Source organism: Lepidochelys olivacea (assembly GCF_965140295.1).
Source record: "Lepidochelys olivacea isolate rLepOli2 genome assembly, chromosome: 10".
Classification (NCBI taxonomy): domain Eukaryota; kingdom Metazoa; phylum Chordata; order Testudines; family Cheloniidae; genus Lepidochelys; species Lepidochelys olivacea.
This window is the reverse complement of record NC_140420.1, coordinates 67,972,562-67,984,625: the sequence shown is the minus strand read 5'-3', so window position 1 is coordinate 67,984,625 and position 12,064 is coordinate 67,972,562. Positions and strand designations below refer to the sequence as shown.

Below are 12,064 nucleotides of genomic sequence, written 5' to 3'. Positions count from 1 at the left end.
ACCACTGAGTCCTTTTCATTTTTATTTAGCAGATCTCAAATTTCTTAGTCCCACTATAGATATATTATCCTGATATGCATTTTCTTTTCTTGCCTAAATAATTTAAGGAAACTCATATGCTGACTCTACCAGCTACTCACAGATACAAAAATGTAATGATAAATACCGAGGGGAAACAGAAGTGCAAACTCAAATAGATGTAATAGAGTTTGAAGCAGATGTATTTGGAGATCAGGTATTTGGGGGGATTTTTTTCTCTCTCTCTTATGGCCCTGAATACTGCCTCTAAACTCATTATTTGAAGGATGGAGTGCCTAGGGTGGGGATCCCTACCCATGGGAACCCAAACCCAAGGGCAGGGACCCTACCCATAGGAACCCTAACCTTAGACCCAAGTCCCCTACCCATAGGAACACTAACCCTAGGGCAAGGACCCTTTCCCTTGAGAACCCTAACCATAGCCCCAAGTCTCCTACCCATAGCAACCCTAACCCTAGAGTGGGGACCCCTACCCATAGGAACTCTAACTCTAAGGCAGGGATCGTACTCAAAGGAACCCTAACCCTAGGGCTGGGACCCCTATCCATAGGAACCTTAAACCTAGCCCCAAATCCCCTGAAATAGGAACCCTAACCTAGGGCGGGGACTCATACCCATAGAAACCATAACACTAGTGCAGGGACCCCCTACCAATAGGAACTCCCAGTACGATTTGCACCCTCCAGACCTTGTTTCTACCTACTGCAGACCCCCCCCACACACACACCCCACGGGCCTCAGCTCACCCCACTGAGTGTAGTCTGAGCCCAGAGAAGAGTGGCAGGGCAGAAGAGAGACTGGACCGTCCCTCTACACACCAGTGCCCTGACACAAACTGGTAACTGACATGTAAATATAAACATTTTCTGTGATGGGGATGTGATGTTGGATTATGAACTAAATTCTCTGCCTGCTCTCTTCTGGGTGAGGGTTTTTATTTTCTTAAAGGTAAAAACAAAATTCAGAATATATTATCTTAATATAGTTGACTTAATATATCAACCACAGTTGCCAGCTTTCACACAGTAAATAAGCACCCCGACTTTCACAATAAGCCAAAAATCAAGTTAATCCCATTTCAAAACAAGGCCAAAATAAGCCAATCCCTAAGAAGCCCAACACTCTATGTAACTAGATTTCCACACACACCCCCCCCCCCGACATGCAGTCTGGGACTGTGGTGGGCCTGCTGTGCATTCCTGACTCTCTCCACCCCTTGCCTCTGCTTGCCCCTTGCCCCGGCTTACCAGGAGCTGATAAAAAAAGAAGCAACAAGCTACACCAAGCCACAAACTACAAGCTACACCAAGCAACAAGCTACAAGCCAAAAAACTAGCCAGCAAGCAACTCGCAAGCCAATTAAGCCAAAAACAAGCCCAATTCCTGTGGTTTTTTGCAGGTTTGGCACTTCTGATATCAACATGTTAGTGCCTTGTTTTGTTAATCTTGAGATAGCTGGTATCAAATGTAAATTATAGTATCCTATAGTTTTTACATCAATTTTGTCATGGCTTACTAATACTCTGCTAAACATGGCAAATGGTGAAACTGTAAGCATGCAGGTTTATGTTTGATGTGCTCGCTGCAGCCGTTTGTGCTGTTCCCAGGGGGGGTGCTAATTAAACCAATGCAAATTTACAGAGATGGCCTTGCAGAATTGGATGTTACACAAACTGGGCAAAATACCTACGTTAACTTTAGCTCCCCTGAAAACAGAAAAATTGTAATTAAGCATCCACCTTGGGTTTATGCAAATACTATGGCACAGATCAGATCAAATCAAACAATAAAATCTCACCATCATTTTCACTACACTAGCAGGTTCTAATTTAATTATAAGTCAATGGGGAGATTAAGTGAACTCAGGAAAAACTCAGTACAGTTGTACATTGAAATAGAAAGAATAGGAAAGGGGAATATTAAAAGGCTGTGAGTGTGCTAACCAGGGGTAGTCAATAGGCAGACCGCGAGCCAAATCCAGACTGCCAGACGCTTTTGAACAGACCCCGAAATCTTTTTATTTACTTATTATCATCATTGTTGTTTTTTATTATTTTCTCTGGTGTCTGGATCTCCACTATACCTTGACCAAGAAATGTGGCCCTTGACAAAAAACAATTGACTACCCTGGTGCTAACTGTGCTCCTTTTCTGAGCCAGAGCCCAACCACTGTGCCCCAACTGGGCAGGTGGGCAGGCTCCGCATCAGCTCTTCCCAGCCAGGCTCTGCAGGCAGCAGGAGAGTCCCGGGAGAGAGGGGAGTGAGCGAGGTGGGAAGTGGAAAGCGAGGGACAGAGGGAGGGGGCACAGGAGTGAGCAGGGGTGGGGCCTCAGGGGAGACGCAGGGCCCCAGGGAAGGGATGGGGCAGGGGGTGGGGCAAGGCTGTTTGGTTTTCAGCAATTAGAAAATTGGCAACCCTTTGCCTTTCTGATGTTACTGTTGAAAATACCGGAGGTGATGCTTCTAAGAATAACAACATCAAAAGCACAGCAGCTCAACAGTGCTGTAGGTAGTTTTGGTATTATCAAGATTCCTACAGCAACAGACATTTTCAGGTTTTTATGTCAATTCTCCTCCATACAAAGTGGTATTAAAAATGTCAGAATAAATAGGTTGGAATACTAATATTCCCAGTGAAATATCCTTCTTGACCATTAAAATGAAGATTTTATGGTGCCCCAGTATTCAAAGATGAAAAAGTAGAAAAATTACTGAAACAGGCTCAATCACAATTCTAAAAGACATTTTATATACACCATGCCACCAAAATGGTCTGTATAATGGTTATGCAGAATTCCTTATCTCTAAAGGCTAGTCAGAAAAAGAGCTGGTTGGTGGCACATAAACGATACTGAAAATAGGATTCCATGTATAGTATTTCATTATTAACATCTAGGATTACTCTTCAAACACAATTATTTCCTCAGCAGGGAAGAGCGGAAGGGCTGTACTCCACATTTACATGCAATCCTGGTTCAGTGCTCAGTGCAACTTATGACAGCCCCAGGCGTGTTCTAATTCACACCCATCTGCAATGGCGTCCAAGGAGCTGTTTCAGCATCTGGGGTTGCTAGTGCACAGCAGCATTTTGGCTATCTCCTCCCCTCTACCACCCACACATATTCCATATGCCGGGAGTTACAAGGTGTGAATGAGAGAAAGAGTGAGAGTGTATTATAGAGCTGCTCACAAGAATTTGTTAGTACTGGAAGAATCTCCTACCTATGTAAGGCAGTTTTAAGTCTGCATCACATCTCTAGAGCAGTGTCACGCAAACTGTAGTGGGGCTGAAGATCTGGTCCAGAAACCAGCAAAATTAGAGAAATACTGCTCTTTTTGAGAAGTTAAAAATAGGGAAGGAACAGAATGGTAACATAACACTGGTAACAGCAACATATCCTACCTTCTATGAAAATGACTTAATAAACAATCTCTGTATAATAGTGCAGATGAATAACTAAAGTAGAGTTTATTTCAGAAATATCAATGAAAAATAAATGTTAGCCATCTTTGGTTACTGGAGAAGCAGTAAAAATAACCTATAGGAATGTCATGCCAATTGCAATAACAATCATTTACAGCACTGCCTCCAAATAGCATGCATACTTAACCAAAGATAAAATAAAAAAAGCAAAGGAGTGCTATGTGTTAACATTTAAAAACTTTAAATACAAAGAAAAAACATGAATAAGAAATTTTGGTAATAAGAAAAATATATGTCTCAAAATCTTTATTACACACTGTACAAAACAAAATATTGCACTTTAAAATCAGACAATAAATATATACAAAAGTATTTTACAAGTGTTTTCTTTTAATTTAAAAAACTGCTTAAGCAATCAAGACCCATTATTGATTAAAAAGGTAATGATCAGGAATATCCTCCCTTTGCAGTCAGCTAGGACACAACTGCCCACTTTAAACACTTTCTATACAGTAGTGCTAGTCTAATTTTCAGTGATGCAAACCCATGGTATAGGAATACTGTTTCTAAAATTGTTCTTACAGCATGCCTACTAATCACAATTCAATGCAGTCTAATAATCTACTAACGCAGGCTCCAATTCAAGATATGCATTCAGGCTTCCAATTTGTGCAACAGTTGGAAGCTGCAAAAGAAAAAAAATGCCATCTTCAGCCTTGTGCAGGCTTCTCTGGGGTAAAGCAAAATGTTTAGCCCTATCAGGCATATAATTTGTAGTCCAGAAAAAGATTTACTTAAGAATGTCATGGTCAGAATTTACTAACACACAAAAGGCTTGAATGGATAATGATCATGATGAAAAATCAGCTTGAATGGAATTGATTTCTTACACATTTACCTTCATATATAACAACTCTTTCCTCTTACTTTTTTCCATGACTGGAAAATAGAAAATATTTATTGAAGGGATAGAGTTGGACAGGCACATTTGACCAGTTATTGGCTTTAGGTCCCCAATTGACTATGAGCAAGAGAATAGTGCTCATGAACATTTCATTCACAGCTCTTATAAGAAAGTCTTGAGTCTAATTTAAGATCAATAGAGAAGATTAATCATGCCACTATTTTGATCATATTTCAATGAGACTGGAGTACAAAAATAGGAGCAAAGGAAAATGACACCTCATTTATTCAAAAACAGAACCATTGCTGTTTTGAAAATCATAACAGCATCTACAATGCATACACATAATACAGGAATGAAAAATGAAATGTACTGCTGTGTATCCAGCCGACAGCTAATCTCAATAAAATTGTCCTGTGAGATTGACCCTTATTCATAGTTTAAGCTCAGGCTGTTTATGAAAATGTAATCACTGCCAAAAAACGTTATAGCTACAAGCCACTGCTTCTATAGATTTAAATATCTTGTTAAATTTGATAACACAATGAAAATAAAAAGGGACCTCAGTTGCTGCATTCCAAAATTCTTCAAAGGATTTTGTGATTTAGACTTTCTTATAAGTAAAGGGAAGTAAGCATTACCTGGTGCTTTCTAGATAATGTTGTTTTTCCCCAATAAAATTATACTATGATGACCTGTGATGTTCCACAGATGATGTGCCATGATATTCTCCTCTTAATCCAGACATGAAAATCTTTAAAACATTAAAAGTTCCACTGCAGTAGAGTGGCCAATGTAAGCTTCCAGCAAAATTTCCGCTCAAGCACATCAATCTACAATGCTGGTTTTCATCAATCCCATGCATCCATTTAACTATTATGCCTACTGTCTTATTTACAAGTATATCCTTTGAACAGTCTAGATTTAATGAACCTGTTTTCTCATCTCTTCACTGCAGCATCATGAACTTTCCATAGAAGAATTACACTTCTTGACATGACTGACAACACCTTTGTTTGTAGAGGTCTATTAAGCATAACTTTAGATGTTTTACAAATGTACAGTAGTGAGTTGTATCCTTGCATTCGCCTTCTGAAAAATATATTTAAACATTAAAAGGCTTTATAATGAATAAGGGATAAATAGTAAAACTAATCATTATAGTTTCACACAAACAATAGTTTGATGGTAACCAGTGGTGAGCTGGAGCCGGTTCGCACCGGTTCACTAGAACCGTTTGTTAAATTTAAAAGCCCTTTCAGAACCGGTTGTCCTGTGAGGGACAACCGGTTCTAAAAGGGCTTCTAAAATTTAACCACCGGCCAAAAGTGGCGCCTTAGGCGCCGACTCCGTGGGTGCTCCAGGGCTGGAGCACCCACAGGGAAAATTTGGTGGGTGCAGAGCCCCCACCAGCAGCTCCCCGCCCCACACCTGGCCCCAGCTCACCTTACCTCCACTCTGCCTCCTCCCCGGAACGCACTCCCCCCTGCTTCTCCGCCCCCCCACCCTGGCTTCCTGCAAATCAGCTGTTTGGCGGGAAGCCTGGGAGGGCTGAGAAGCAGGCGGCGGCTTTGCGCTCAGGCCCAGGGAGGCAGAGGTGAGCTGGGGTGGGAGGGCGCGAGGAGGGCCGCCCATGCCGCAGCAGGTAACCCGGGGGCATGCAGGGGAACCGCTCCCCGCCCCAGCTCACCTCCGCCTTCCTGGCCTGAGCGCGAAGCAGCCACCTGCATCTCAGCCCTCCCAGGCTTCCCACGCGAACAGCTGGCGGCGGGGGGGCCGAGAAGCGGGGCAGGGCGGCGCGTTCAGGGGAGGAGTTGGAGGCAGAACGGAGGTGAGCTGGTGCTGGGCGCGGGGCAGGGAGCTGCCGGTGGGTGCTCTGCACCACCAAATTTTCCTCATGCAGGCTCCAGCCCTGGAGCACCCAGGGAGTCGGCACCTAAGATGCCACTTTTGATGTGATCAGTGCAGGAGTGGCCACTCCCCCTGCTCCCCCCCCAGCTATGCTCCCCCGCCTCTAGGAGCCAGAGGAACCTGCTGGATGCTTCCTGGGAGCTGCCCCAGGGAAGCACCTCCGGGACTTCCCATCTCGCCCCAGCAGGTCCCTCTGGCTCTTAGGGGCGGGGTGGGCACCCACTACAGTGGCCCACGAGACCCTCCTGCCCGGTTCTGGGCGCAGTCAGAGGACAGGGGAGGGGGTATATGGGGCAGGGGTCCCAGGGGGGCGTGCGTCAAGGAATGCGGGGGGTTGGATGGGGCAGGAGTCCCGGGTGGCGGGGGTGGGCCACGACCCTCTCGTGGGGTGAGGTGGGAGCCAGTTTTTAAGATTTTGGCAGCTCATCACTGATGGTAACAATTATTATGCTAGCATTTCATCTCTAGCAACAGGGGTTCAAACGCTGTCACAAATAAAATGACTGGTGATCTCATCATATCCACTTATCTATTGTCCATTTCACAAAACTACCCCACAATTTGGTAAAATCAGCAATGTGCTCAGAGATTCATAAATGAGTTGTACTGGCTGTGTTGGGTAAACCTATATATGATTAACCCATAATATGCCTGATGCTAACTGATGCTTTTAATTCTTAAATATCAAAGTGACCCAGAACAGGAGAAAAGTATAGCAGGGATAATGAAGTGTTTGTTGGAGAAAATAGCTTTACCTTTGATGTGCAATCAGACGCTTGCAAAATTATTAGGGTACAGTTTGGAGTTGCTCTCTAAATATAACTACTACAAACTATGATTATGCTCAGATATAAATAAATGTTTACGTACTGCCACAGGAAGCGACATTGCAATGTTGCCAGGTCATTGGTCTCTTCCTCCACCCACAGTACTGATCAGCCACAGGTTTATTCTTCTTCCTGTGTACACAGTTTACTCGTCGTGACTGGAATCCACTTCCACAGTCTACACTGCAGGGCCTCCATGGACCTGTCCGCCAATACACATCACACATCTCTGAAGAACAGTTTCTTCTGACAGCTGATCTGTGGAGAAAAAACATGATAGTTAAACAGTTGTGTGCTAGATGCTTCTTAGCACAGAGTTATTTGTTATATGTCAGTCATCACAAAATGAGAAGAAATATGTCCCAGTTTATTTTAACTACTGCTCCTTTACCTTGGGACAGAAGAAACTGTTGGTGTTTATGCAAAATATCGACAAGAAAGTTTTTAGTTAGAAAACAAAACCCCATTTTAAAGTCAATTCACCATTTAACGTATTGAATGCTATAGATGCTTTATACATAAGCACTCCAATACAGAATAGGATCCTCCTATCCCACTGATACTAAAACTTCTCAAACATTTTTACCTTCTGGGGTGAAATCTTGGCCTGTTGAAGTAAGGGGGAGTTTTGACATTTACTTTCTGGGGCAAAGATTTCAGCCCTAATGTTTAGTGAAAATGCCTTTAAAATGCTCACAATTTAGAAGGACAAGGTGGGTGAGGTAATTTCTTTTATTGAATGAAGCTTATCTCTCTCATCAACAGAAGTTGGTCCAATAAAAGATACTGGATATTACGTCACTCACCTTGTCTCTCTAATATACTATATTATGGGGCAAATTGTCCTATTAATTTTTGAGGTTATGCCCACCCTATGTAGGCCCTGATTTAGTAAAACACTTAAGCATATGCCAAAAAAATTTCACATACGCTAACACAATCTGCTGGAATTAAGATCTTGTGATGTCAAAGCTGTAATTTTCCTTTAACAGGGAGCTACTTAGAAGCTAAAAACAAAAGGAAAGGATGCCTAGAAAGAACACGGCTCTGGAGAACAGATTATCAGAGTCATATGCTCATATTTATTCAATTTTATATTTCTTGGCCTAAATGTAAAAGGGTGTACAGCTTTGGCATCATACACTTAGAGGAAGCATAGTGTGTGCTTTCAAAGAAACATCTGCCTTATTTCAGTGCTCACAAAACATCAGATTGATCCATATGCTGCATATTATGATGCCCAGAAGAACTTTGTAATTTTACAAAACTTAATCTTCAGCACAATACTCTGAGATCAGTATTATCAGTAGAGGCCCAATTCAACAATGACATGAAAACTATGGCAGGCCTCTACATATTTAATAAGATTTATTTAATTTTAATTTTTTACTGGACCCAAACATACAGTAGGATATTAAAAAAGTAAAAATCTATCACATACAATATATGCGTGTCACAGAGCAAAAAATACCCCATTTCTCTTGGCCTGTTTAGTCATTAAAGTTGTTCTAAGTCAAAGACACACACTGTGGCCTATTTAGGATTCAAACAGTGAAAAGGCAAGTGACTTTTCTGTTCTGGAGGAATGTAGGGCTTGGACTGTATTGTGGTATCTGACAAGTAGTTCCCTTACCCTCTCTTTCAGCAGGAGAGGGTTTCAATGCAAGGATGAGGGGGATTCAAAAATAGTAAAGGGTGGTGTTTTATTTCTAATTTTTTTCAGCTTCCATTACAATTAACAGTGATAATTAATTTGAGTGATGCCTGAAAAAAACTCATATACAATCTCTAACCTAAAATTAAGCAGCTTGATTCTATATTTTCTCTCCATCTCTCTTTCTTGTCCATCATCCTTAGATTTTTCTGGACCTGCTCCCTATCCTGGACTAACATCCTTTGTGTGGTTAATGTTGTCTCGTGTGCTTTAAACATGGGACTGGGACTCAAGACTCCATGGTTCTAGTCCTGGCTTTGCCATTAACGTACTAAGTGACACATGGGAAGTCAGTTAACTTCTCTAGACCTGGAGTTCACTCAATCTGTAGCACTGGAATATTAATAATTACCTATTTCCTGGGGGATTGGCTTAATTCATTGTTTATAAAAGTGCACTGAAATATTGGATGAAAGATACTATAAAGTAAAAAGTATTATCTAAAGCAGGATAATTTCTATACTATATCAAACTGCGTACCTTTTTCTTTCGTCACAATAAGAATCTGGAACGAGAGATCCATTGTGATGTTTACATATAATGTGACGGTGCTGTAAACCCACAGCATGGCCAACACAGCGACCAGAACACTAAAAATAAAATTTAAAAAATCTTCTATTAGAAAAGATAATCTTTATGTCCATATAAAGTGTAAGTTTTACCTGCTTGTTTGGATATGATTGTGCATGGTCCATTAAAACATTTTTTCTTTGTTATACCATAGTAAACAGAGCTAAGAAAATAATTCAGAATGAAAACTTAACTTGCCAAAGTATCTTTTTTTTTTTTTTTTGTGAATTGTCCATCAGAAGCTTTTGAAATTACTACTTGAAATTATTTGCAAATAATTCTTGGTCTGTAGATTGCTCACAAGCAGTTTCTTGTGAGTATTTGATATTTAAAATTCAAGCTGTATTTATTAATTTTGACTGGGCACATGGAACGGAATCTGTTCCATGATTGGTTATATGTATCACTTTGAATCAGGCTTTCAGTATGAATGTTTGCAAGTACAAGTTCAAAATTTCATTTTACAAATAGTTTCTAAAATTCACTTAAAATTAACCATTTCTTCAAGCTAATTCTTCTGGTAAATGCCTTTGTTAAAAGAACTGCTGAAGATGGACATAAAAGGGAAATAATCATAACTGAACACAAATCAATTTTATTTTGAGTGAATATTCAGGGAAATGTTTCTGAAATGTTTATTAAGGTCAAATAGTAAACACCATACCAGTCCTCTTGAAAAGACACAGTAAATTCAAAAGCTATTGCAATTTGTAACATGAAAGTAAAGAGCACAATTCCTCTTGTTTAAATATTGTGTCATCTACTGTTAAAGCACATCCACATGCTGCCTTTTCCCAGATACAGTTCCAGTACAAGTGCAATAAAAGCAATGTACCAGTATTGGGGCGGGAGAGAGAGCGAGAGAAACAGACCAGGTTATAAAATAAAGTGACGCTAACATTAGGGTTTCAAAGCATATGTTTTGTTTTCTGTGCAGGACTCACTTGTCAGATAAAACCTGCATATACCCTGCCTACATCTCCACAGAATATCTTTTCTTTGACCGATAAAGTAAACTTACTAGACATAGCAAAATAAAGGAGCCAAGACTTGTAAAACATTGTTTGAAAGCTAACATTAACCACATCTTTGGGGCTCTTCCTATATGCCAGTGTACAGCACCTTGCACAATGCTGATTAAGGCCTAATCAGTGCTGATTAAGGCCTAATCACAATGCTGATTAAGGCCTTCTAGGTACCACCACAAAACAAATAATATTAACTACTATAATATGAAGAAATATCTACAAAGATTTCCAACAGTAAGAGAACTACCAAGCATGGAGGTCAGAACATAAATTTGAAGATTGTGGTATGATGGCATAGCTGTATTTACAGTGAGTTTCAAGTCAAGATTTTCAAAGGGTAGATTACCTGTCCCCATGACTGAATTATCCACTCTGTACATGAACGAACTGTGCACCTTTTCTTTCCCAGTGGACTATCCTTGTTGACACAGGCATCTGGTGACAACATCAATGTAGTGCCATTTGCTTTTGTTTGTTGACAAGTTACTTGTCGTTGGCGAAATCCATTACCACAAGAAGCAGAGCACTCAGACCATGGACTAGTTACCCATCTGAGGATGTAAGATAAACTGACAGTAAATAGGAAAGTAATGCAAACACAATAGTATATCACAGCAAATTCTCTAAAAATAAAAACTATAGGAACTTACTATCATTTGCCTAAAGTCAGCTCCTTAACATGAGAAAAATATGAGCCAGTATTATGACCTCCTAAGCAATGTTTCGTCTGAGCCAGGACTGATAGGGATGATTTTCAGAAGACATCCTTTTAAGAAAATATGCCATACAGAAGTTATGGACTTTATGTAGAAACTATTGGATGAATTTCTTTGGCCTGTATTATGCTGGAGGTCAGGCTACATGATTACTCATAGACTCATAAACTTTAAGGTTAGAAGGGACCATCATGATCATCTCATCTGACCTCCTGCACATTGCAGGCCACAGAACCTCATCCACCCACTCCTGTGATAGACCCCTAACCTCTGGCTGAGTTACTGAAGTCCTCAAATCATGGTTTAAAGACTTCAAGTTACAGAGAATCCACCATTGATCATAATGGTCTCTTCTGGCTTTAAAAATCTATGAATCTAAGAGATTCTTTCAGAACTGATAACAGACCTCTCTTTCATATCTTATAAAATGACATGTAGTGACCCAAATGTAATTAATATAACAGGTGTCACAGGTCACCAAAATTTGCTTGATAAAGCGCTTGTTATATAAAGGACTGACCTGAACATTTTTCTATCGATGATAAGTTGAATAATTTAGTGTTTATCTGAACAGCTGGGAACAACGGGCACAACAGAAGAAGCAAGAGGTGGTTCAATTTATTCTATTTAATATTTTTCTAAATCCAACCTAAAAATAGGGATTGGGAAATTACTTGTCGTATAATTGTGAAAATAGGAGGGATATGCTATTCTAATCAGCAATTATCTAGTTCCCTTGTGGCCAAGTAGTTTGTCCACTCAGGATGGATTACTGCCTTTAAAAATAAGACACCCATTCTTTTCTTCATTTTACTTTTCTTGCAAGTACTGTACAAATTTACAGTATCTGTACAATAGGTCAGTAAGGCCCCAGTTCAGCAAGTACTTAGTGCATTTTAAGCATGTGCTGAAGTCCCAGCATGAGCTTAAA

The 12,064-nt window shown here is 40.5% G+C and overlaps 1 protein-coding gene across 1 annotated transcript in view; it reads right to left on the bottom strand.

The window, feature by feature from the left end:
• Positions 1–3,787: 3,787 nt before the first annotated feature.
• Positions 3,788–12,064, bottom strand: part of ADAMTSL3 (ADAMTS like 3) — a 279,550-nt gene continuing 271,273 nt past the window's right edge. The window contains exons 28-31 of the mRNA XM_084642460.1: positions 10,764–10,968; positions 9,300–9,409; positions 7,149–7,363; positions 3,788–5,459 (exon numbers count right to left, since the gene is read on the bottom strand). Coding sequence (XP_084498586.1) covers positions 5,350–5,459; positions 7,149–7,363; positions 9,300–9,409; positions 10,764–10,968 — 640 coding nt within the window. The 3' untranslated portion in view covers positions 3,788–5,349. The remainder of the gene's footprint in view (positions 5,460–7,148; positions 7,364–9,299; positions 9,410–10,763; positions 10,969–12,064) is intronic.